The sequence below is a fragment of the Lygodium microphyllum genome, chromosome 3 (assembly GCF_053477565.2).
Source record: "Lygodium microphyllum isolate KBCC chromosome 3, Lygodium_microphyllum_v1.1.10, whole genome shotgun sequence".
In the NCBI taxonomy this organism is placed as follows: domain Eukaryota; kingdom Viridiplantae; phylum Streptophyta; class Polypodiopsida; order Schizaeales; family Lygodiaceae; genus Lygodium; species Lygodium microphyllum.
In genome coordinates this window covers 165415224-165443039 of record NC_141137.1, presented here as the reverse complement: position 1 = coordinate 165443039, position 27816 = coordinate 165415224, and the positions used below count along the sequence as shown (strand labels likewise).

The following is a 27816-nucleotide window of genomic DNA, read 5'->3' as shown; positions in this document are numbered from 1 at the left end:
AGGACTTAAAAGACATCACAACATTGGTTCGGATGATTTCATTTCCAAGAAGTTTCCTTACTGGCATGGTTTTTCGAAGGACGGCCGAAATAAGGCTGCTTTTGAAGAGTCTATTTTTCCCTTCTGCGATCTTCTCGCGACATTGCGCAAGCCCACATGGTTTTCCTGTGTTTCTACAGACGCTGTTGATAACACACAACTTGTCTTTTTCGCCACCGCAAACCCTAACTTTTACTGTCTTCCTGCTTCTGTCCCTGCATCTTCTGTATATACACACACACATCGCAGGGACATGAAGCCGTGCGCATCATCATTTGTCCTCCCGGCCAGTGACATGCGTGGAGGCAGTGCGCGTACCGTGCCCCGGGCCACATCGTCCCTATCGCCTTCGTACACACCCTACTATCCGCGCTCTCAGCAGCCACATCAGGATCCGGAAGGTATCCCCGATGGCGGCTCAGGCTTCTACAATTATGCAGATTATTTCCGGCCGTACGCCGCGCCGTGGACTCCCAGTGGCTTTTACGCAGAAGACGGTGCCTGGAGCCCTGATACTACCTGGCAGTGGGGTGTTGCGTCTGCTCTGGAGTATTCATATGCAAATGGTTCTGTAGGTGATTCGTATTGTATAGGGGCACAAGATTTTCAAGAAGAAGAAGAAGAAGAAGAAGAAGAAGGAGTAGGAGGAGGAGCAAGCAGCTGTTCTCCAAGAGAAGCACTTTTCTTTCCACCTCCTCCCTATGGCCAAAATACAGCATCTGAGTGTCACTTTGGGAGCAGATTCCACGAAGATCTTGAGAATCTTTCGCATGGTGTGGACAACCATTATTCCAGTCCGCATATTACTTCCACCCCATTTCAGAGCGGAATCCATGTTACTCGGGGTAGGAATTATGAGGCTACAGACAGTGAGAATATGGATATTGGTAGAACTCCTTTGGTGCCCGCTAAATCTGAACAGCAAGTTGCAAATCATGACTTGGCAGAGCTGTGTTTAGGAAGATGGATGGAAAATCGCACAACACTAGGTGCTTCTCATTCCGACCGTCCAGAAAGTAGCACTGCTTATGGCACGTTTAGTAAGGATGAATCCTTGTCTTTGGGTAAGTCTGCATACCTAATGCCTTACTAATGTGAAGTTATTTAGTCATCAAGTACGCAGGTGAATGACATAAGTCTTACCGACTAAAAGATCACTCTCAAACTCAAACTCTCAAAAGATTGACTGGTTCAAACTATCATGGCCAAACTTAAATATGGCAAGCGTTGCTCATTTTGTTTGGCTATTTGAAACATGCTTACAGTTTGTTTTTTTTGTACAACATACATCTCCAAAACACTAAGAACTTAAAGGAGATCAGAGAATGCAAAGCTGGAGACAATCCTTCTACTCATAGATTAAAGTAATAGTGTCATGTGTACAAGGGGGAATGTCTACTTAATAGCATATCCTCGTTTTACTTTGAGTCTTGAGTACATTCTTGCACTCTATGAACACTGTACTAATAGAATATGCTTGCTGAGTTGTCCAATATAATCTTGGTGGCATTGGAATTATCCGTTTGCCCAATTGTCCTAGGGTGTTAAGTTGTGGAAAATGCCAATTGTGCTCTTAGGCTGAAGAACAATGCCTATCAAAATGTAATGGTGAACTTAAAATCCTTGTTCAACACACTCCTCTTAGGCTGCTTATACTCTTTGAAGCTTTAATTGATAAAGACCTTGGCAGATTTTGTTGGTTTGTGCTTGACTTGGATAGAATCTAACTCTCTTGGTGACCAATGAGAACTTTATCACATTGGGACCTTTGGCATTTTCCAAGTTAGCTACTAAATCCACAAATATTTTCTTATATAGGCTGCTTGTACTCTTTGAAGCTGTCATTGATTGGTTTGTGCTTGACTTGCACGGAATCTAACTCGCTTGTATGAGAACTGCATTATTTTGGCACCTTTGCCTTTTTCAAGTTAGCTACTAAATCCATCAAAATTTTATTATATGGCAAAGCTCGGAACACATAAGAGTTGTTAATTTCTTGTTGTCTTTTCGTTGTTTGGCTTGGAGGGGATGTGTTTTTTTTTCTTAGAAGTACCAATAACTTATCAAGGGCAAGGGCTTCATTGTGATGGTTGATAATCTAGTGTATCATGTGTGTCGTTGAGGACAACATTCTTGTAAGCTTGTGGGAATAGAAAACCAAGCTGATGATACTTATAGTAAATGCATTTTGTGAGGATGTACTAATATTTGTTGAGAGAATATAGAATGTATGAATACAACTAATAGCACAAAATCAAACAAAACATAAATAAAAAAAGTCACTACATTTGTCTTTTTCAACCACCTAAGAGATCTTAAAATCATAGCTTTGTAAAGTGTCTAGCCATTGTCTTCGTGAAACCAATCTTCGTACTCCGAAAGAATAGTAATGACTTGACTAACTAATAATTACAAGCATTTCATATAAACTGAAAATGCAAATGTTACCACTTATTCTTGGATATTGGATAGCTTGTTGGCCCCTAAATTTCGTGTCCCTTGTGTCAGAACTGGTGTAGCAATGGAAGCATCGACAAGTGTTGAAATAAATTCTTGAACACAAGACAAAAGAGAGAAAATAAAAGAACACTACAAAAGAAGAGAACTCAGAGATGTGCAATGGTAATGGAGTCTATATACCAAACATAAGAATGATGTGTACAATAGTGAGTCTCTGGCTCTCTCTCTCCATAGAACTTGTAGGTGATGATCTAACTGAATGAGGAGGAAGTCGGATATATAAAGAAGAAAATAATACCAAAATAGGGGCAAGACTGACCAACATAAGATTCTCCAAATAAGCGTCATAATAACCATAATAAAATGTCTAAATAACCTAGCCATGCTCGGTCACATGAGTTTTCTAGACTGCTAACACCCTCTCTTAGATCATGGGGGATGTGATACAATTCAATGATAGATTAATAAAGGCTAATCTTGTATGGGCATTTTTGACAAGTGGTAGCCTTCTCAAATGGTTTTTTTGTCAGAAGTGGAGCAGCGGTGGAAGCATAAACATGTACTGAAATAAACTGCTGAAACACAAGACAAAAAGAGAAAAGAAAGAACACGATACAGATGAGAACTCAGATGTATGCACGGGAAATGGAATCCATATATCTGAACACGAGACAGTCGCACACAACAGTGAGTCACTGGCTGCGTGGGCACTGGCACTGGCTCCTCTCTCCACAGAGTCTGCAGATGGTGAAGATGAAGTTACTGACTGAGGAGGAGCCACTGAGTATAAATAGGCTGAAAAAGTGGGGAGCAATAATGCTGGTCGGACAGGATTAATGCTGGCCGACTGGTGCATAAAATGCTCCACTGGCATAAAATGCCACACCAGAAAAATACCTAAAATACCTAATAAAAATGCCCAGCCTAGATCAAGCTCAGACTCACACATGAACTGACAAATACTCTGCGAACACCCTCTCTCAGATCATGAGTGATCTGATACAATACAATAGTACAATGAAAAGGAATCAGAAACTATACAACATAGAACCACCAAGTAGAACCATGGATACCCAAGCAGTGGGTGATCAAGCCACCACCAAGGTGCCTCGGAGAGAACCTAATGTCGATGTCGATCGTACCAAACACCTGAAAATAGAGAAGATCATAGCATGTCTCTGTGTCCATCACCAATGTCTCGCAGTAGCATACAAGACCATCCTGTCAAAAATGCCGCTGAACATATGTGACCATGGATTCGCCGCCTTTGGCCAGACCGCCAAAGTGTCCCCTTATGTGAGCTCCAGACGAAAGCCTCCTGCTCTCTGTTAGATAACCAGCTCATCATGAACCTAGATGTCATTCCCAGCTCTAGGAGTTGATTCCGCCAGACTGAAGTCGATGCGTCAGGAACGTCCCTCTCTGGAACCTGTGCACCTGTATAAAAATATAGATGAGGCGCGGCTGCCCCATCTAAACACCCGCTCACACTCCCTCTCTGGCACAAGAGAGTCGTGAGGGATGACCTCATCACCACCACTAGAAAGCAGCCGAGGAAGGGGCCACCAAGCCCTTCTCGCGATCCAAAGAAGAGGATCCCTTTCGCGCCTTGGACTTCACCTTGGTCGGAGGATCGGAGTCGGAGTCGGATGAAGGAGAGGACTCATCGGTAGAGTCACCATCCCGCTTCGTCGTCTGCTCCTTCTTCCTGGAAGCCGCTAACTTCTTGCAGTCCTTCTGCAAATGTCCCTTCTTGCCACAGTGGTAACACTGGGCCTTCGACTTCTTCTTCCCGTCACCCCTCTCTGAAGCTACATAAGCCTCACCTCCATAATGTGCCGGAAGCCGCCCCTGTAATCTCAAGGATGTCTCATGCTCAAGAAGCATCGAGGTCATATGTAACTTATCATCAGTGGAAGTGCACGGAGGAGCCATATGGAGAGGATAAGAAGAGAAGTAGAGAAGAGATGGAATTGAGAGAGGAAACACAGCCAAAACACAAGCACAGACTATAGAAAATGAGAGTTCACATGCAATATAACCCAAAATCTGATCAATAGAAGACAAAATCTGCTGCAGAAAGTCAAAAAATCAGTCAGAAACTGCCAAAAACAGTAAAAACGGCCTGAAGTAACAGTCACCCAGCCACGAGAGATGCTGAAGCAGCAAAATGCAAGCTGTAAACTGGAGAAAAACAGGTAGAAAACTGTCGCCAGCAGCTGCAGATGAAAAACGCAGGTAGCAGAGGGTGCGTAGGCAGCAGAGGGTGCGGAGGCAGCAGGCGATGGCAAAACTGCAAAAAACGCAGGCTGAAAACAGCCCCAAAACAGGTCGCCTGGCTGCGACAGCAGTCGTCTGATCAGCAAGGGTACAAAACAGTCGTGAAATCAGCAAGAAACACAAATCCTGAAAACTGATACCATGTCAGAAGTGGAGCAGCGGTGGAAGCATAAACATGTACTGAAATAAACTGCTGAAACACAAGACAAAAAGAGAAAAGAAAGAACACGATACAGATGAGAACTCAGATGTATGCACGGGAAATGGAATCCATATATCTGAACACGAGACAGTCGCATACAATAGTGAGTCACTGGCTGCGTGGGCACTGGCACTGGCTCCTCTCTCCACAGAGTCTGCAGATGGTGAAGATGAAGTTACTGACTGAGGAGGAGCCACCGAGTATAAATAGGCTGAAAAAGTGGGGAGCAATAATGCTGGTCGGACAGCATTAATGCTGGCCGACTGGTGCATAAAATGCTCCACTGGCATAAAATGCCACACCAGAAAAATACCTAAAATACCTAATAAAAATGCCCAGCCCAGATCAAGCTCAGACTCACACATGAACTGACAAATACTCTGCGAACATTTTTTAGCTTTATTTATAATTAAATATTAATTTTCAGTCTTTAAATTTTGAAAATTAATCTAATAATTATTTTGGTGTCCAAAAATATAATATGACTTGCCAATAATTAAGTTGGCTAGGCTTTCATTCCTGAGTGTCTTTTCCTCATCTTTAACCATTGGATTGGCGTTAGGTACCATGAAATACTTCTCTAGTGACACAAATTGACACTTATGGGCAAATGAATGACCTAGGTCAACAATTGGCACGAAATACCACGAAGTACTTGTGGTGCAATATAACTTATCGTAGCTTTTGTCTTTGACATTTTGTGATTTGCTTGGGTCCCAAGCTCATAAATTCACTCTAAACCCAGTTACATGTGCAACATTTACTTAACCATGTGATTAAAAATTAATCCACATATTAAGTAAGGTGTCAAAAATACGTCTCATGACAACTGCTAACACATTGCGGTGTTTTTTGAACTTGTATTGTAAATGGATGGAGTATAACTAAGATTCTTTAACCTCCTCCACTAATCCAAGTGCCTCTTGCTGTCATAAATGACCAAGCCTTCAAATCATTTTGTCCCTTGATTTGCTCGGGGATTAACTTTCATCCGTGCTCCTTGGAAAATTAATTAGTCCCAAATTCAATGATGGTTGGTTGGTCTCTTGAATCCTCTTGAAATACACTAATTTTAGCTTTGAAAATTGAAGTTTGAAGTCTTTAAATTTGGGTATGGTTCCTAAGGTGGCTGTTAAATTCTAAATTTTACTGGTTTTCTAGCTCCAAATGGATTCTCCAATAGTAAGGGAAGCATTAGAGGCTGTAATCTTTAGGAGAGAACGTATTAGCCGCTATTACCAACTTCCCTTGTTCAGGAATATGCAACCATCTTCATTAAAATGGTCTCCAATGGTTGAGAAATGGCCCCAAAAGCAATCAGGAGCAGCCCAACCTCTCTTTCCAATAGCTTTTAAATGCAAGAACAAGATTTTCTTATCCCTTCAGTCCTAATTTAGCTTTTTTGAACTTGCACGGGCAAGCTTTGCGAAATAGTAGTCTTCCAAGCTGAATTTCCAGCACTATCCAGCCCATTAAATTGCTTTTTAAAATATAAAATTTGAAAATTAATTTAATAATTATTTTTGTGCCTAGAAAAATAATCTAATCAGCCAACAATTAAATTGGCTAGGCCAATCTATCATCCAAGTGATCTTGACCACTCATTAGCCCGGAATTGATATTGATTAATTATTTAATGCTAATTTCCTAGTGTCATCACTAACACTAATGGCTAATTAAAGTTTCTAGGCCAAGTTCAGACACTTGGTACTATCTAGTACGCGTCAAGCATAACTTATTAGAATTTTGGCCTTTGGTACCAATTGATATCTCGGGGTCTTGGAAGTTGGGTTCCACATTGTGAAATAATGAATCCAAATGCTTTTTGTGCTATGCCTCATTATTTGAGTAGACAATCATGTCATCAAAGAAGGTGCCCCTAATCCCCTATGTGGCTTGAAGATGCGATTCATCATCTGATTAAAAGTGACAGGAGCATTCGTAAGTCGAAAAGGCATAACAAGAAACTCATACAACCCAAAAGATGTCCTTAAAGCTATCTTAGGCATATCTTATGGTCTAATGCGAATCTGATGATACCCACTTTTCAAATCTATATGGTTGAATATGACTGCCCCTTGCAATCTATTCATAACATTGTTGATCAGAGGGATTGGAAACCAATTCTTTATCATGATTTTATTCAAAGCACAATAGTCAATACACATATGCCTTGAAGCATTCTCTTTCTACACCAAAAGTATTGGAGGACAAAAGGGAGATAAGCTGGGATGAATCAATCCTTTGCTTTGTTGTTTTGGTCTCTTTTTAAGCCTATTTTCAGATTTGCTCCTTTTTTCAACCTTTGATAACTTCTTTTTCGGCTTCTTCCCACTTTCCTAGAACCTTGAGTCGTTTCTACACAAATGGTGGATTTAATGCAAAAATCCTTGATTTCCTTAGGCAGCCCACATACATACTTTTTCACTTACTCATGAAGACGAATTGGATGATAAGAAGTTATTAGTAGGAAGGGATTCCAAAACTTTTTATTATATTGTTCCAAGTTCTTGCATTGCATTGCATTAAGCTTATTTCAAGTTGTCATGATATCCAGCTCAAATATACTAATCAAGTAATTTGATGCAAACATTTGCTTGAATTGTAACCATGTTGACGGTGTTCTACCTTGCATTAAGGGCATGGACCAACATTGCAATGCATTCCCCTTCAAGAAAGTGACTGCCTTCTGAATCATAGAGAATTCGGTGAAGTTCCCCCATGAATAGACTATATCAAATTGTCGAGTAAAAGTTAGGTCTTCAGCCTATCTTGTGTGCCACTGAAGGACTCAAACTTCACTCCTTTTTCCACCAATCCTCATCATAGTCTTTTATTTGCCCCTTTGGGAGTCAAATTGTCGCTGCAAAAAGGGCACATTTGCTGTATTTGCATCACAACTAATACCAAAAGAAGCATTTGCATGACCAACACTCGTTCCTTGAGACTCATAAGCACTTGAGGTTGTAGGTGCATTACCAAACATGCCACTTTGTGCCCTATGCATCATGTCAATGTTGCCATACATGGGGTTATACATATTATCAGTCATTCTTGGATACATTTGGCCTTGTACACCAAGCATTGGTGGTTGCATACTATAAGGAGTTATGCCATACATTCGTGTATGTAGTCCCTAGCCCACCATAGCATGAAAAATAGTGCCGCTATCAAAGTATCTTGGTTGCCCCATTATTGCATGCATGCCCGACTGTCCAAAACCCATTGGGTTGGCACTACCAAGATGGCCTTGCATTTGGGTATCTAGCCCCATTGGTACCATTTACTTCTATTCATCCCTAACCTTGGTTGTGTCTTTAGACTACAGTGGCTATCCTTTGGAAGCTTCTTACCGTCCAAAGGCCTTTGAAGTTGACATCTTCTTCTTGCTCTTGCTATCCTTTTTGGGAGGATTAAAAATTCTCTCAAATTGTGGATCTTTGGTCAATTAAACAAAGATGTCAGCTGCTGCCTTCAACCGAGCCTTGAACTCATCAACATATTCTTCATCTTCTTGTTGGTCATTAGCATCTAGAGGCCTAGAAGGACCTGCTTCTTGGTCAACAACCACATGGATGCATCATCACTGCTTGATCTTAAAATCATAGCTTTGCAGAGTGGCTAGCCATTGTCTTTGTGAAACCAGTCCTCCTTCTTGGAAAGGGTGATAATGACCTGATTAACCAACCATTATAGCAAGCATAAAATTCACATAAACTGAAAATGCAAATGTTACAACTTAATCTTGGATATTTCACAGCCTATTGGCCCCAAAACTTGGCGTCCCTTGTAGTATTTCTTTAACTTGTATTGCAAATGGATGGAGTTCAAGTGAGATTCTTCAATCTCCTCCACTTATCTAGGTGCCTTTTGCTGTCATAAATATCTAGCAAGCGTTCAAATCAAATTGTCCCTTGATTTGCTAGGGGATTGGCCTTCACCCATGCTCCTTGGGAAATAGATTAGCCCCAAGTTTGAATATTGGTTGACTGGTCTCTTGAATCCTCCTGAAATATACATCCTCTTGAAATATACAGATTTCGGCTCTGAAAATTCAAGTCTAAAGCATTCGAATTTGGGCATGCTTCCTAAGGTGGTTGTCAAACCCTAATAATAGTTTTACAACCCCAAATCGATTCTCCAACAACAAAGGGAGCATCAGAGGCTGTAATCTTTAGGAGAGAGTGCATTAAGGCGATCGCCAGCTTTCTCTAGTTAGAAATATGTAATTGTCTTTACCAAAATGGTCTCCATTTCTATGGACAAGTTTTGCCAAGTAGTAGCCTTCTAATTTGAATTTCCAGCATTATCTAGGCCATTATTAATATAACAATTATTGTTGTGTCCCAAAAAAAAACATGTGAGAGTGTGCAATAGAAGAGAGAATAAAAGCACAAAGAGAAGGGAAGAGAGAGATAGTAGGAAGAAGAAGGATGAAATGTGCACTGATCGAAAATGAATGCTAAATAGAAAGGAAGGATTGATCAATTCTTGTACCTATCTCGAGGCATCAATGAAGGCACGGATCAGACTGATGAAGAAGACAACATTGGAAATGGAGGAGAATCGGAGTTGTAGTGCTCACCAACGAAGTGGAAGACAAAAAGATGATAATGACCAGCCAATTGGGAGTTTATAAATAGCCTAATTTCCTAAATGTGGCCAACTTGCGCTTGGGTTCCTAAAATGTGGGCCGATTGCATTTAATGCAGTTCGATTGCATTTAATGCAGTTCATTGCATTAAATGCAATTGCAATATGTTGACGTGGCACTATAGTACAAGCAAAAATTCTGAGGCTAGACAATGTCCGATAGATGAAGGCAGATTGAGAAAAGTAGTGACTGCCCAGGAAATGTATACAAAAACTCGACTCAAGGAGGAAATGCAAAGAAAGACAATGAAATGTTTGCTCTAGAGTGAGCTACCTCCTGCGTCAAAACAAGTGTCAGACATGTCAGAGCTTCTAAAGTTCTCGTCTAACTCAGATTGAGGCTCACAGGCAGGAGATGACAATGCAAACAATCATGACTGCTAAGTTCCCCTCTTAGATCTTGGATGTGGTGGAAAAAGAAACAGATCTTGGGATGGCATGAGAAATGCCAATGGTGATGAAGTTTGTTGATGTAGACCATTGATTAGGAAGCACCTCGCGATCATGGGAAGCTCCCTTTGAAATGCTAGTGGTCAGGAAATCCATAGTCGTATCATCGAGATCATTTCCCTTTTAAAGGGATGGGTGGTATGAGGGAACCATCGGAGAAGAGGGAGGGGGTGTGAGAGTGCAGCGGTGTGGAATTGTGGGACCAAGACTCAGAGAGTAGGGTGAGCACAGAGAGGAGAGAAAGAAAGAGACGGAAAAACTAGAAGATCTGCTATATAAAGTGTGCTGAATACAAAGGAATGTTGATATGTACACGAGCACAGTCCGTATGTCTGCGTATCTCGACCTTGACAATGTCTCCTTGTTGGACACCTCGAAGTCTGTTGCAATGTGCCCGATCTTTGCCTTGAAATTTGCAATTGCAAGAATGAGAGCGTGGTGGTGGCAGGCGATTTATAGCTTGAAGAAAAAGCAAAAAAATTGTTAGGTCTTTAATGCAGTCGACTGTGCTGAAATCTAGCCGACTGGATTGCACAATCTGATTGGATTACCATGTGGCAGTCCGATTGCAACTTGCGTGTTTGGTTGCTAACGTGGCATTGACAGATGAAACATTGCTCCGCACAAGGAACCACTCTTGAATGACTGCCCGGCTGGAAAATTGCATATGTACACAACCTAACTGAGGAAAATGCCTGTCCAGGAAATGACAATCTCTAACACCCCCTCTCAAATCCTGGATGAGGTAGAAGGTTGAAGGATCTGGAATGTCGTCCAAGTAGAGCTTGGGGAAGCGTCTTTGTAAACAAATTTGCAAGATTGTCCTTTGTCTTGCAGTACTCCACAACTATGGTCTCATCCAAAAGCTTCTCTTGGATGAAGTGGTACTGGATCTTTATGTGCTTCATTTAGGTATGGAATACGGGATTTCATGCCAAGGCAATGCAACTCTCATTGTTGCATTGCAGAATAGTAGGACGAGTCTAGGGGCAAGTCTGGGGACAACCAAGCTCCTCCAACAATTTCTGAAGCCACACAGTCTCACATGTGGTAGAAGACGCGGCTCGATACTTTGCCTCAGTCGAAGATAGGGCTACAGTGGGCTGCTTCTTGCTACTCCAAGAAATAACACTTGCACATTGGACTCGCAAGGATGGGTGTTGAAACAAGTAAAGATTTTAGCTCATTAAAGCCAAGCCACTTTTAAGTAGAAAATCCTTAAAGAAATATGTAATTCACCATTGGTAGGACATCTTGGAGTATTTACGACCTTTGATAAGATACACAAGCGCTTCTATTGGAAAGGAATTTGGAAGGGTGTTAAAAGAGTATGTTTCTCAATGTTTACCACGTCAACAAAGTAAGTATTACTTTCTTTTACATGGTGGTTTAATGTAGCCTTTGCCAATTCCTCATGGAAAACAGATCGACATTAGTATGGATTTCAATACGAGGCTTTCTATCACCAAGCATGGATGAAATAATATTTTTGTTGTTGTTGTTGATCGGTTGATCAAATCAGCCCATTTTATCCCCACCAAGGTCCAATACTCAGCTAAGCAAGTGGCGGATCAATTCATGGAAATTGTGTTCAAGCAGTAACTTTTGGAGAAGTTTATTCACTTTCATGGATACTACTTTGACTCCAAGCATCACATATCATTCTCAAATGGGCAAGGAAATTAACAAATGGTTGGAAGTGTATTTGAGACATTTTTGTTGTGATACTCAATTTTCTTAGGACCAATGGCTTCATCTCGCAAAGTTTTATTATATCAATACTCATCATATGAATATTAGAATGTCACCTTCAGAAGCACTTTATGGATATAAAGTTCAAGTACCCTCAGCCCTATTTAATGACATTGTGAATCCTCAAGCTAAAGAAAAGCTCGAGAGGATGGAAGCACTTACGGAATAATGCAAGGACAATATTCACAAGGCATAAGAGATTATGAAATCATATGTTGACGAGCAAAGAAGTCACTTAAGACTTTGACGAAGGAGATTAGGTTTTCTTGAAGGTTTCCAAATCTTGTTTTGCTGAAATTGCTCTATTTTGGCAAAATTGGCCTATTCTATGCATGCCAAAGATAGTGTAGATGGATGGTTGATGCTTTGAGCACAAAAATTTTGGGAATTTTGACTGTGCATGTCAAATTTTGTGCCCGTGGGTACATGTACAACAGAAATTGCAGCTAAAATTTGGGACGTCTCATGTAATGTGATGTATTTGTCCTTGGAACAGTTGTAATCAGTTGTGGAGTGCTGTAGCACAAGGTTTAGTGCTTCTGAAAATCTATTTGCAGATCTGAAATTTCTACTTTTACGTGGCTATTTATTGCTGGTTAGTACTTGTTTGTACCTTGGTCACTTGTGTGACAGTTAGGGCTGCATTTGCTGAATTTTTTGGTCACATTTGGGCTGAAAATCATGACTGGCAGTAGTGATAGCAGTAATCTCATGCACATTAAGAAGCTTGAAGGAGTACATAACTTTGCAATTTGGCAAAAATAGTGCTATAATATCCTGTGCAGAAGAAGGAGGCAAAGCCGATTAAGACCAAAGGGGCAAAGCCCGCAAATATGGAATAGGAAGATTGGGATGAGTTAAATGAGCTTGCACGCTCAACCATCAAGCTATTGATTTCTGATGCCTTGTTGTTTAACATTGAAGGTTTGGATTCTGCCTATTCTATTTGGACTCGACTAAAAGAACTGTATGCATAGAAGAGTGCCACAAGCAAAGTTTATTGGCTGAAAAAGCTTATGGATTTGCGTATGAAAGAGGGTACAACAATGTCTACTTATTCGAGTGAGTTTAACTCCATTTTCAGCTAGCTGGTTGCCTTGAAGCTTATGATTGATGAGGAATTTAAGACTATGTTATTGCTTTGTACTCTGCTAGAGAGTTGGGATACATTCAAGACTGCTATGAGCAATTCTAATGTGATCCTTTTGTACGTTGATGTAGAGAGTGCTTTACTCTTGGAAGAAATGAATTGGTAGAACAATGCATCCAGTAAGTTTTCAAGTTCTTTGCATACTAGGGGCAGATCATAGCAAAAAGGCAAATCAGATAGCAAGGGACGCAGAAAATCACGTGGTAAGGATGTTGAATGCCATCATTGTGGCAAGAAGAGTCACTTTAAACGTGACTGCTACAAGTGAAAACAAGAGAAAGGAAAGGGCAAGAAGATAGATGATAGCAAGGAAGAGAAGAAAGAGAGTCAGCCTAAGAAGAGTAGTGTCAAAATTGAAGAGGTGAATGTAGTCACTCATGATAGTGACAGTGGGAATGACGTACTCTTTGTCTCTTCACACTTTAGTACACATGTTTTACTTGCAGATACGGATGATGACACGCATACTTGGATTCTAGATTCAAGTGCTTCCTTTCATGTCACCCCTCATCGAATGGTTTTTTGACTATACAAGGGGTCGACATGGTGTTGTCCATCTTGGGGACAACTATGCATGACATTGTAGGTATTGATAGTGTGCAGTTGCAATTTCAGCATGGTTCTGTCTTCACATTTCAGCATGTACGGTATGTACGTGAGCTCAAGAAGAGCTTGATTAGCACAGGGCAACTAGATGACGATGGATTTCATACCACCTTTGGTGATGGGAAATGGAAGATCTGTAAGGGATCTAGAGTGATTGCTAGAGGTTGCAAGAGCGATACTTTGTATCCACTTCATGTATCTAGTGTGCATGACCATATTGTTGTTAGAGATCAGTTGCCTGGTCGGACTGCATAGTCCACAGTCCAGTCGGACGTGGCAGTCCGACCTGCTGTAGTACAGTCAGCTGCATTTAATGCAGCCGACCTGCATATTTTGGCTCCCAGGTTTTTGGCTATTTATAGCCTTTTTTTCCAGCAGTCTCCCACATTCTTCTGCTCGCAGATTACAGGCTGGAGGCTCACGCAGATTCCGTCTCTGTTCGCAGATTTCAGTCAGGAGATCGTGCAAACTGCAGTGGACTTCGAGGTGAACAGCAGGTTGCATCGTCGAGGTGGAGACACGCAGTCCAGCGTACTGCGCCCGTGTATATATCTGCATATCTTTGTATATAGCACACTTTATACAGCAGATCTTCATCTTCCACTGTCTCTTTCTCTCTCTTCTCTCTCTCTCTGTGTTCTCTCTCTCTCAGTTCTACGCTTCCGCACTGCTGCACTCTGACATGGTATTAGAGCAGTGTTGAAGGGCTGATTGAATGCAGAACCAACCTGAAGAGGAGTTTCTATCGTGGCACAAGGCTATGTTTTCAGCGTTTGAGGGCAGGTAGGAGGGTTGCCTCTCGGAACAAGGCTGAAGCGAGCGTGGGCGCGCGGGAAAGGAGTCTAGGTGGTGGATTTGGTGCTGTTTTCTGCTGTTTTGATGAGGAGAAAGTTTGAGTTTTCAGCTTTCAAGTGCAGGTTTTACTTTTTCATCGCCTTCGGCAGATGAAGAAGTTTCGGGACGCGGAAGAGCTCTAGCAGGCTGCGTTTTCACAGTCAGAGGGGGGCTGCTTTTGCGTTTGTGAAGGCATTATAGGTGAAGATGTCTACAGAGATTGACTTGGAGTTCCAGACGATTATGGACTGGAAGGTGCCTGTCTTATCGGTTCTTCTCGCAGATTAGAAGCTCGATGGCGATAACTACCGCATCTGGCGTGTGATGATGTTGGCCATCCTTGAGTCCTACAATTTGGCGGAGCTTGTATAGGAGGAGATCGACTGGCCCTCGGTGAGAGATGAGTCCAAACTCTCTTCCGATGCTCGTGCGGAGTTGGCCAAGGCACAGTCTCACTGGGACAAACTAAATGCCAGGATTCGTTCCTTTCTTTTTGTGTCTTGTACTACAACCGTGATAGCTCACATCGAACACTTGACGGTGGCTCGAGAGATATGGTTGGAGCTTGATCAGATGTATAACCGGATGACCCTTATGAAGTGGGTTTCTTTGGAGGTACAGATGTGGACCTTGTCCGTGAACAAGTCTTCTTCGTTGCGGAAGCACATCAACAAGCTTAGATAGCTTCACATGTAGGTTCAGAATGCGGGGAAGCCGATTTTCTCCGAAGACATGGCGATCACACTCTTGTTCCAGTTGCTGCCACGATTCGGTGCCTTCTACTCCGCCCTTATTGCTTCAAGGCAGGAGTTTACTCTTCGGTGGGAAGAGTTGGTTCCTATGGTCTTGGACCAAGAGGAACAACTAAAGGGATAGAATGCTTCCAAGTCGGAGGCATTGACAGGTCAAGCCTCTCAGAAGAAGGGGAAGGACCAAAAGAAGAAGAAGGGGGATAACAAGTCAAAGAAGGACAAGGACAAGGACAAAAAATCCACATGCCATATTTGTGGAAAGACTGGCCATTGGAAGAAGGATTGCCCTGACAAAGACAAGGACACCAACAAGGACACGAAGGATTTTGGAGCGGTGGTTGCACCCTCATCAGTTGCATTTCTTCATCTAGCTGTCATTGAGGACTCTACACCGAATGCTTCTGATGCTGCGATGACGGCTCCCCAGGCTCGAGAGTGGATCGTTGACAGTGGTGCCTCCCGGCACATAACTCCTTCATTAGATGTGGTGTTGCCTAGTTGCGACCTTCGCGTGGGCAGATTCTCATTGGAGATAGCTCTTCAGTGTGTCTATTGAAGGACGGGGTGAGACGTAGCTTATTCCAGATGGACGTGGTGGTATCTATATCTCAGAGGTCTTGCATGTACCAGGTTTAGGGTATCATCTTCTGTCAGTTCATAAGATTTGCTCCCTTGGACTTTTGGTGGAGTTTGACAGTGATTCGGTGCGAGTCCTTGATCGTGCGTCTGGGAAGGTTCTCTCATTTGGATATGAGGAGAACGGCATCTACAAATTGAAGTCTTCCGCCGCCCTCTCTACTCTTCTTCTTACCTCTGAGACACAGTCAGAGCTATGGCATGCTCTGTTTGGTCACCTCAACTATGATTATGTTCGGAGGGCATTACGTGGACAGATTGTTCGAGGGTTGCCAGACATAGTGGTGAGCCAGCAGCCATGCGTCTCCTGCATTCGTGGGAAGCAGCATAGGGATGCCATTCCCCACAAAGCTTCGCGGCGGTCTACTTCACCGATGGAGCTTGTATCTACGGATCTTTGTGGCCCTACGAGGAACGAGTCCTTGCGAGGGAACTATAGCAGGATGACATGGGCCTATTTTTTGGCATTGAAGACAGAAGCTTTCTTCCACTTCAAGGATTGGCTTCTCTTTGAGGAGAACCGATCAGGCCGAAGATTGAAGACCTTGCGATTCGATAAGGGTGGTGAATTTGTTTCTAATGAGTTTGCTCGTTTTTGTGCAGATAAATGTATTCACCAGGAGTTTGCTAATATCAACACTCCTCAAGAAAATGACATTCTTGAACGGAAGAACCAAAGTGTGATCGAGATGGCACGCACCATGATGGAGCACCGACAGACACCTCAGTTTCTGTGGGCCGAGGCTGTGGCTACTGCAGTCCACATCCTTAACCAATCCCCCACTTCGGCCGTTGATGGGATGACACCTTTTGAGGCTTACTTTGGGACTAAGCTCGATGTTTCTTATTTTAGGGTCTTTGGGTGTGATGCCTATGTTCACATTCCCAAGGCTCATCGTGATAAATTTGAAGCAGCTTTCAGAAGACAGGTATTTGTTGGCTACAGCTCCCAGTCCCAAGGCTATCATTTGTATGATCCCGTCAAGCGAGATGTGTACACCAGTCGAGATGTGCGGTTTGTGGAGGTTCCGGCCATACAAGCGGGTGAGGAGCATCCCGTTCTTGGAGATCCAGGGGAGAGTTGGGCTCCCGCTACAGGTCCTTTGGAGCCCGCGCCTTTTGATTCTGATTCTGTTTCTGACACAGAGTCTACTGTTCCACCGGTCACCCCTGAGGAGTTACCACCGGTGGATATCCCAGAGACTTCAGCTGTCGGAGAGAGACGAGGAGAGGTTCGGCCTCCTCCTCGTTGGGCCCGTGACACACTCCGTGATTTAGGGATCGAGGGGGTTCCTGAGGAGTGGGGACCGCAGGATGGTCCGCGGCGGTCACGGAGGCACCAGGCACATTCTACGGAGCTTGTTTGCTCTAACTATTGTTTAATGATCTGTGTTATGCAGGATCGAGAGCCCATCTCTGTGAAGGAGGCTTTACAGTCCGCACCATGGAAGAAAGCTATGGAAGCCGAGTTGGAGGCTATTGAGAGGAATGGCACTTCGTCACTCGTGCCACGCCCCCCGAATAAGAAGGTGATTGGCATCAAATGGGTCTTCAAGACCAAGTACCTTAGCGATGGTTCTTTGGACAAGCACAAGGCTCGCCTTGTTGCTAAAGGTTTTGCACAGCGCCCAGGGATTGATTGTCATGATACTTTTGCCCCCACTGCTCATATGGCGACTATTCGAGCTGTTCTTGCCTTGGCTGGCCATAGGAGATGGCTTGTCTACCAGTTGGATGTGAAGTCGGCCTTCCTCAATGGTGATCTGAAGGAGGAGATCTACGTAGAGCAGCCTCCTGGCTTTGGATCTTCAGATAGGAAAGTCTACAGGTTGAAGAAGGCCTTGTATGGTCTCAAGCAGGCTCCGTGTGCATGGAACGAGAAGATTGATTCGTTCCTTTAGTCAGTTGGGATATCGGCGTTCTAAGGCCGATCCGCAGCTTTATGTACACACTTCCGAGGCTGGTTGTGTGCTTTTTGTGTTGTATGTTGATGATTTGATTGTCACAGGTGATCATGCACAGAAGGTCCAAGAGACGAAGGCAGCTTTACATCGGACGTTCGAGATGGCGGACTTGGGTCTACTCCATTTCTTTTTGGGCCATGAGATTTATCAGTCTCAAAGGGGGATCTTCATCTCTCAGCAGAGATATGTACAGGAGCTCTTGGTTTCTTTTGCGATGGAGGATTGTCGGACCCTTTCTACTCTTATGGATCCGAACTGGAAGGCCACTTCCCGTTCAGCTACTCCCATGGCGGATGCTTCTCACTATCGTCAGTTGATTGGATCATTGATTTGGCTCCTCAACACTCGTGTTGATCTTTGTTTTGCTATTGGGCTCTTGGCAGGGTTTATGAGTGAACCTTAGACGGTGCATTGGCAGGCTGCTCAGAGGATGCTTCGGTATTTGAGGGGGACGTCCGATTTAGGGATTCATTATGCCGCAAGCACAGGTGGTTCAGATCTTGTTCTTGCAGGTTGGAGCGACTCCGATTGGGCCGGTAATGTGGACCACAGGCGGTCTACTACAGGTTACTATTTTACCTTGGGTGCAGGTGTTATCTCATGGAGTAGCAAGAAGCAGCCCACGGTAGCCCTTTCGTCTACTGAGGCGGAGTATCGGGCCGCGTCTTCCACCACATGTGAGGCTGTGTGGCTTCGGAGATTGTTGGAGGAGCTTGGCTGCCCCCAGACTCGTCTTACTTTGCTGCAATGCGACAATGAGAGTTGCATTGCCTTGGCACGGAATCCTGTTTTTCATGTCCGGACGAAGCACATAGAGATCCAGTACCATTTTACAGAGAGAAGCTTCTGGATGAGACCATCACCATGGAGTACTGCAAGACGGAGGACAATCTTGTAGATTTGTTTACGAAGGCACTTCCCTAGGCTCTACTTTGGAGACATTCTAGATCCCTCAGGCTTCTGCCCCGCCCAGGCTCTGAGAGGGGGGTGTTAGAGATCAGTTGCCTGGTCGGACTGCAGAGTCCACAATCCAATCGGACTGTATAGTCGGACTGCCACGTGGCAGTCCGACCTGATGCATTGGTTGCATTTAATGCAGCCGACCTGCATATTTTGGCGCCCAGGTTTTTGGCTATTTATAGCCATTTTTTCCAGCAGTCTCCCACATTCTTCTGCTTGCAGATTACAGGCTGGAGGCTCATGCAGATTCCGTCTCTGTTCGCAGATTTCAGTCAGGAGATCATGCAGATTGCAGCGGACTTCGAGGTGAACAGCAGGTTGCATCGTCGAGGTGGAGACACCCAGTCCAGCGCACTGCGCTCGTATATATATTTGCATATCTTTGTATACAACACACTTTATACAACAGATCTTCATCTTCCACTGTCTCTTTCTCTCTCTTCTCTCTCTCTGCATTCTCTCTCTCTCAGTCCTATGCTTCCGCTCCGTTGCACTCTGACAGTTGTTGCCGTAATCGAGTAACCAAGTGTTTCTTTGTGGCACGGCCGGTTGGGACATATGAGTCAAACATGAATGAAAGTGCTTTCTCATTTGGGTTACTTGCTTTGTCTTCGTTATGCTGATTTTGAGCATTGTGATCATTGTATTTATGGCAAACATGCACAGATGTCTCATAAAAAGTCTCTTTTTTTGAAATCTTCTTCTCTAGAGTACATTCGGATGTATATCAAGTGCCAAGATTATCTTTAGGGGGAAAGAAATATTTTGTCACCTTTGTCAACGATGCTATACGAAAGGTATGGGTTTATCTTATTCGTAGCAAGGATGAAGTGCTTGACAAGTTCCAAAAATTCTTAGCATTGGTTGAAAATCAGATTGATAAGACACTTAAGTGTCTTCGCTTTTACAATGGTGGGGATTATGTGTCCAAGGCCTTTTAGGCATTTTGTGATAGCAAAGGGATAAAGAGGGAGCTCACTGCCCCTCATAATCCGCCCCAAAATGGAGTTGCAGAGCGTATGAATTGGATCATACAGGATAAGGTCCGTATGATGCTGTCTCATGTTGCATTACCCCATGATTTTTGGGCAGAGATTGTTATGACAGCCGTTCACTTAATTAATCGGTTAGCAACCAAGTCTTTGGGGTAGGGGAAAGGGGAGTTCCCCAAGAGGAGTGGTTGGGCAAGCCACCTTCATATGCTCATCTGAAAGTGTTTGGTTGCGAGGCGTTTGTGCACATTTGTAAAGAAAAACATAGTAAATTTAAGCCAAAGTCTTGTAAATGCATTTTCCCAGGATACGGTGACGAGGGTGAAATGGGATATAAATTGTGGGACCTCGAGAAAAGGAAAATAGTACGCAGCAATGATGTTATCTTTTGGGAAGATCGCATGCACAAACAGCTCGAAAAGACTAAGGAGGTCCGTAGGGTTGTATTCTTGGAAGAAATACCTTTTGGACAGCAAAATGTGCCCATTGTACAGCAGCAAATACCTACTATAAATGAACCTGTAAATGTAGAAAATGATGCTGGAAAAGATCAGCCAGGTATTGCCCATGATAATGAGCCACCATATGTGGAGGAATAGCCAGGACAGCAAGCTGTTAATGCTGATTTGCAGGCTGAAATGCCAGGACAACATGCTGAAAATGGAAATTTGTAGGAACAGTCATGTTGACAGATTGTGGTGAACTGTCTTGCTTCAAGGAAGATGGAATCTCTTGACAAAAATGGCACTTGGGACTTGGTGCAGTTGCCTAAAGGGCAGAAAACCCTTCCATGTAAATGGGTTTACAAAATGAAGGTCACTTCTGGTTTCTCACCAAATTACAAAGCAAGATTGGTTGCAAAGGGGTACAAGCAGGAGCATGTAATTGATTTTGATGAGATTTTCTCTCCTGTAGTCAAGATGACTATATTGAGAACCATTTTGGACTTGGTTGCAGTTGAGGATATAGAGCTCATACAAATGGATGTAAAGACTGTATTTTTACATGGTGATCTGTATGAAAACATATATATGCAGCAGCCTGAAGGGGTTTGTTGAACAAGGGAAAGAACAAATGGTTTGTAAACTCAAAAGGAGTTTGTATGGGCTGAAACAAGCTCCAAGAGAATGGTATTATAAGTTGGATACATTCATGCAGTCTCAAGGCTTTCATAGAAGTCAAGTGGATCACTGCTTGTACACCAAGAAGGTAGCAGATGGCAGTCTAATTATTTCGGTTTTGTATGTTGATGACATGCTAATTGTTGGCAGGGATACTCATGCGTTGGACTCCCTGAAGCAAAGTCTTCATATGAGCTTTGACATGAAGGATCTTGGTGATGCAAATCACATTCTTGGCATGCGAATACTCAGAGATAGGTCAAAAGGATCACTCTATCTATCTCAGCAGGAGTATATCGAGTATATCTCCAAGGTTTTGCAACGTTTCAATATGGAGGGGGGGGGAACTATTGGGGTTCAATTGCCTCCATATGTGAAACTCAGTGCAGAGGACAATCCTACATCTGATGATGAGAAGGCTGAAATGGCCAAGATACCCTATGCTTCAGCTGTTAGCAGTTTGATGTATGGTATGGTTGCTACATGTCCTGATATTGCCTTTGTAGTGGGAGTGGTTAGCAAATACATGGCAACCCCTGGCAAGAAGCATTGGGATGCAGTGAAAGGTATTATGAGATACCTCAAAGGCACAAAGGAGTTGTGCATCTGCTTTTGGAAGCAGAAGGCATCTGTTGTTGGCTTTATGGATGCAGACTATACTAGTCATGTGGATTGTAGGAAGTCCACTTCTTGGTATGTATTTGCTTTCATAGGAGGAGCGGTGTCTTGGATCTCCAGACTACAAAAGTGCGTTGCATTGTCTACTAGAGAGGTAGAGTATGTAGCTGCCATTGAGGCATGCAAGGAAGCTTTATGGCTTTCGCATCTGGTGGGAGAGCCTGGCATCACAGAGTTACCTGTTCTTCATTGTGATAGTCAGAGTGTTATCATGCTAGCACGGAATCCTGTCTTTCATGCAAAGATAAAGCACATACAAGTGAAGTATCTACTTCATTACAGATGCACTTGATAGCAGGAGCATTGAGCTTGTCAAAGTGCATACAGATGATAATTCTGCATACCTTCTCGCGAAGGGTCTTCCAACAGAGTGGTTTGCTCATTGACGACAGATGATGGGAGTTGGATAGATATATGTATTTCAGCATTGTACATACCTAGACTTAGTTGATTCTTTTCTTCTCGTAAGGCACATTGCCTTTAGGTGTGAGGTTGTTGGGAATAAAGGTCCTCGTGCCTTTAAATGTGCTCGGGTGTGAACACACCCTTAGCATTTGTACTTACACATATATATCTATCTAAAAACCTAAAGGTACACACTTGTGATTGTACCTAAAAACGTGCTTACTCTTTGCTACTACTCTCACTCACTCTCTTTGTCTCTCGCTGTGCGTAACGACTCACTGTCTTGATCTTCGTGTCTGACCCACCACTATAAGACTTAGCTGATTCTTTTCTCCTCTTAAGACACATTGCCTTTAGGTGGGAGGTTGGGAATAAAGGGCCATCATGCCTTTTATGTGCACAGGTGTGAACACACTCTTAGCACATTTGTACTTTCATATATATCTATCTAAAACCTAAAGAGGTACACTCGTCATTGTACCGAATACCAAGTGTGTTGTGCTCACTCTCTCTCTCTCTCTGTGCTATGAGAAAGCATTGTGTCTCGATCCTCTCGCTCTTTGTCATAACAGACCATAACGGTTCTCAAGCTGATAAAAAACTAAGTTGAAACCGATCAAAGATTTTATCTCAAAATTGAGGCAAAATTTATGCCAGATTGATCATAAGTTGATGCAAAAGTATAATTCCAGAGCCCGGGTGAAACTCATACTCATTTGCATACATCTCACAGTGACTAGTACGCTAAATAGTGACCTCATGGCAAACATACTATCAGCACAGTACCTTGGATGCATGCTAAATACATCTGAGATCCCCTAGATACGAGAGTTGTCCACAACTAGTGGAGTGGAAGTGCTACCTCCCCCTTGAGCATCAGGCAATACTCTAGACCCTTGCTCTACTGAACCCGATTGAGCTTGAACTAAAGTTGGCTCTAACTGAAAGGCATCTAGGTAAAGGTGCAACAATTGAGGATGGTCTGCCAAGTCATCCTCTTCCATCCATTTGGCATCTATTGGTGAATAAGTTCGAAATTTCACCAAGTATCTCTTGGAAACTTCACCTCTGACTTTTCTTTCCTTATGTTCCAAAATCTGCTGAGTGTACAATGTTCATGTGACATGAAGGCTTGAAGTTTCGTGTAGAATTTGAGTAAATGCTGTTGTGTGCAGAAATGGCTTTAATCCCAAAATCTGAAACTCCTCCCCTTGTTTCCAAGATTGGCGAAAACTCAAACTCTGTTTTTGCCATTTCTGTTTCCCCTGTTTCGGAAACGCTGGGGACCTATGAAGCAGCTGAAGTATAAAGTCCTTACTTGCAAGAGCATGCTCGATGCTCAATGGGCTAACTAGTTTACTTTCTAGAATGCTCAAGCAATGTACAGATCCCTTAGGAGAATTGTGTAGTCCAGAGTTTGTGCAAATTTTCAAAGACCGTGATTCATGATGTCCTCTTTTGGTTGCAGGTTTGGCTTGGACAGTACCGGAGCAAGTCTCAATAGTTGTTGACCAGCAAGGATATCCAGAGAGTAAGTCCATTATTTCAAGCTTTAGTCAGAATTTACAGCAACAAGAGGTGGTGATGATACATGCTCCTACAGCTTGCCAGACTGAAAATAGTAATAGTAAAGGCACTGTGGTGGGAAGAAACATAGAATCAGGTGACAGTACCAATGACATGCCTATGTTAACAAACGACCATACTTCATCAACTGATGCATCAAGCAGCAAAGATGTGCCAAATAACACTGCTGAAACGTTGTGTCCTCTTGCACAAACAGATGGGTGCTCTACTGTGCAAACGTCAGTTGCACCTGATTTTTCTTTGGATATTAATTCAAAAGGAAGCTGTAATGATCAGGCATATCTTAAGGAGGATCAGAATGTCCTGAAGGTTGAGAATATTTATGCTCAGAAACTGGGTCATAGCAGTGGATTGCATTTACCAGTTAATTCACCAATAAATAGTTGCCAGATGCTTATCTCAAGCATTTACAATCTTACCACTATCCTTGTAACGAACCAATTCACGAAGTCTGATGATGGCTGTGATTTCCAGAATTTGGACTGTTTAGAACAGGCAATTTATATGCTTTCTCAATATCTACTACAAAAATCAAACAATTTCTCTGGCTCCTATCATGAAGATACTATAAAATCGGAGGAGAGCATGCAGGTTCATGTTTCTCACTCCTATTATTTCCGTGCTTTCCACATGCATGTACTGTGGGTCAGACTACATTGTCGCACACAGGAAGTTTAAAATTTTTAGATTCTTTGCTGTCAGTACTATTCTGTTCTTCGTCTTTTGTTTTGAATCATATATCATACTAAATGGCTTGAAGTTTCTCACAAGCATTTACTGGAGCAGAAATTGAAAACTCAAGAAGGAGATCTTCAAAAGGCTGATGCTCGTACAGGATTTCAAACTACTGGCCTAGGCACTCTTGGTGTTGTTGAGCTGCAAACTTTGTTTAAGACTCTGTTTGAGGATGGACAACCTCCTAATCAGAAAAATCATTCTAAAGAGAGTTTTTCCAAAGTCAGCAGAGGGAAGCTGATAGAAGCTGACCAAATGCAGCATCCCGAAGTCAGCAGAGAAAATCTTATAGAAGCTCACCACATGCAGCATTCAGAGAGCTCTGTGAAGGAACTACTGAAACTGCAATCTGAGCTTGTGCAGCTGCAAGAAGAGATGGCATACGAGCGACATGAGAGTATTGCCACAGTAGCTATGTACAAAAGGCTCTGGACAGAGGCTCAAGAAGGACTCAAACAGTCTCAATCCGATATTAGAGCAGTGAAGGCTGAACTCGAGAGCTTGAAGCAGCTGCTCTGGAAAACAAAACATTCAGGTAGTACTTAACCAGCTACATAATATTAGTCCTTTTTGTTGTTTTTGTAGAGCAGTAATCCAACTTTTTAATCATTTCAAAGTGGGGCTCTTCGGTGGGAAGTCCAATTTAACCTACAGAACTAAAATCAGTCACTGTTCATACTACAGAGTTCAAGGTACAAAATAATGAAGCACCGGAGCTGGGACAAGTTGAAAAATCAGTGATGTCATTAAACAGAAACTGTCAGTGTGAAAACTTGTCAGATTATGTTACTATTTCAAGCCAGAATAGTGATCTGCAAGAAATATGCAAGAAAACAGAAGGTTTTTGTAATTTTGATCTTCCAGATGGAAGCTCAGATAAAGGATCTCCTATTATTGAGAACTCACTGACAGCTGACTCCTATCATGTGGACACTTCTAAACTGGAGTGCAGTGATGCATTTACAAATCCATTTCCAGATGCAAACAACGTGATATCAAGGTTTTGTGTGATTCAAGCACGGAATGGATGTGGCATTGACAAGAGTGGTAAAGATGACTATCCTATCCCAAATGATGGAGGACTTTTATCTCTATCACAAGCAACAGGCAGATATAATGTTAGTAAAGAAGATCATTCTTTGACAAAGTGTGATTCTGCTACTCCAGTCATCCTTGATCATGTATCTCAACGTCTATCTGTTCTATTACAAAGACAAGAACTAGATATAAATGCAGTATCGGATAGTAGTATTTGTGAAAGTGCTGAAGCACTGGGTTTGTTGTCCACTGTCTCTGGATTAGTTGATGCAATACCTCCTGATAGAACCTCAGAATATGCTGACACTTCTGTGTCTCATCCTTTACCAGTGCCAACCAGCTTGTTTAGATCAAAAGATTCACAATTGAGAAAGGAGGATGAAGAGGAGGTAGAAATAATATTTTTGAAGCCAGTGGGTGCAGATAACTCTTTTGGATGTCCTAAAGCAGATACAGATTGGGAACACATACAGGTTCCTTAATTGATGTATAAAAGAATATCATGTCACTGAAATTCTGATTAGATTTTTCTTATTCCAAACCTTAATTTTTTTTCTGGACAATGTATATAAAAATGTTCAGGTTAAGGATTCTGGAAAGCTTACTGGATAATTGTTGCAATGCCACCTGATATTCCATCTGTGTGGTCTTTTGTGGCACTGCTATCTGGGCAGTCTATACTAAAGGTGTTATTGGGGGAGTTTCCTTTTCTTCTTTTGAGTGCATACAGAAGGGACTGATCAGTGCTTCCAAGTCTGTACTGCAAGTGCTATCATTGGTAAATTGTGCAAACTTGTAAATTATGTGCATTCACAGAGTCCCATAATCAGTAATGGTACCTTTCTGCAAACTTGTAAATCATGTGCATTCAGAGTCCCATAATCAGCATTGGTACCTCTTTTCAAACTTGTAAATGATATGCATTCACAGATAGTGTTTCTTAACTTCTATTTTAGTTATTCTGTGCTCTGGGTGTATGTTGGTCTCTCTTACCTCATGCCCCTTGTGAAATTCAAATCTTGATCTTAATGTGAAGATTGGCTGTATCTTTGATCAATATTAAGACTGAGCCCGGCCATCCTCATTCTCCTTGCAAGCATATGTTTGTACAGTCAATTTGAACTGATCCATCCAGTGAGGTCTTCAGAATATGAACTTAGAGTTGCTACTGTTACCATGAAGGTAAATGTAGAGAAGAGCTTGTTGCAGTGAGACAGATTGATCTTGACATCCAAATGTTCGAAGCGTGTTATGGTTATCTGACATCACTTGTTATCTTTCCTCCTCAAAATACCATAATATCGCAGCATGAACTTATAGCAGGTAATTAGGGTACATGAAGCTCAAAGTTGTGCTGAATTAAAGGACTGCTATTTTCTCCCCTAAGAAGTCGAATGTCGGAGAGGTGTAAAGTTGGTCCTCAATGACTGTTGTTCAGAAATCAGAAGATTTGGAGAAAATCTTTAGAATTAGCACAAATCTCTTGAGAACCCTCAAGTTTGTTGCTTACATTGTATGCACCCTCTTACAAGCTTGCATCTTTGGTTGAAGTCCCGATTCCAGTGTGAAGCCCTTATCATATGCTGGCAGTATTGGGACTTCACGAGCTCTATTAAGGTGGCCAGAATTTTTTTAAAGTGAATCTTGTTTACTCTTTAAATATTTGCTAATCGAGGCTCATCAGGTATAATAGAGAATGAAGGTATTACTGATTCACTTAATGTTCAGTGAGCTTTTTACATAGCCTTCTTTTGATTGGATGTTTTGCACCACCTTGGAGTTTACTATACTTGTTACCTCTCAATTGCTTCTCCCCTCATAGTGAATACTCCTCAAATTTTGAATGTGCTTTGAAAGTGAGGGTTGTGCTTTCTTGATCTTTTGGTTTGTTCACACTCTTAGGGTGATAAATATTATATTGCAAATATAAGATGTATGTCTCATATAACTATACTCTACATACTTGAATAAGGTTATGCTAACATGAGCCTAGTTCCCTTGCTTTTGGGGGTTGGAATCCATGACGTAGTAGTGATACAAGTAGAATATTATCAAAGTCCTCGTGGGGGACATTGTATGGAAAATAACAATTAAATGAATGGCAGTAAAACTTTGTTCATTTTCAAATTTATTATAAGGATCATTGCATGCACAAAGCAATACATTTATAGTTTTTGGTAAACTTCTCTAAGGGGCTAGTCTTAGATTTTGCCACTTCAAATTGTTTGGTTTATTCTCTTCGTCTATTTGGTTGAGAAGCAAGCACTTTGCTTGTTGAGACTTCCGACTTACATTGTGGATATGAAAATATTTAGTAGTGTTACTTGTGCAAAAAATTGTTGTCAGAATTGTATTTAAATAAAAAATCATATTCTTTCTCATGGGAAGTGGGAAGTGCTTAGTTAATATTTGAAACAAATACCACATTGCATTGCATGTGGATAGGGGCACAAAGATTTCAGAACTTGAATATTTTTAGATGTAAAAAGATGTAGGGGAAAGGATAGTACTTGCACTTGTCC

General features: G+C 42.3%; 1 protein-coding gene across 1 annotated transcript; it reads left to right on the top strand.

The window, feature by feature from the left end:
• Positions 1 to 18: 18 nt before the first annotated feature.
• On the top strand, positions 19 to 26222 carry LOC148039128 (uncharacterized). The gene is made up of 4 exons (XM_087675010.1): positions 19 to 1103; positions 23403 to 24112; positions 24308 to 24791; positions 24941 to 26222. Exons 1-4 carry the CDS (start codon positions 293 to 295, stop codon positions 25774 to 25776), a joined length of 2841 nt encoding a protein of 946 aa, XP_087531136.1. The 5' UTR covers positions 19 to 292; the 3' UTR covers positions 25777 to 26222.
• The last annotated feature ends 1594 nt before the right edge of the window (positions 26223 to 27816 follow it).

Coding starts and splice junctions, on each gene's coding strand:
- LOC148039128 (XM_087675010.1), top strand. CDS start 293: ATGAAGCCGTGCGCATCATCATTTGTCCTCCCGGCCAGTGACATGCGT. Junction 24,113..24,307: donor AATCGGAGGAGAGCATGCAG/GTTCATGTTTCT, acceptor TTACTGGAGCAG/AAATTGAAAACTCAAGAAGG. Junction 24,792..24,940: donor CTGGAAAACAAAACATTCAG/GTAGTACTTAAC, acceptor TTCATACTACAG/AGTTCAAGGTACAAAATAAT.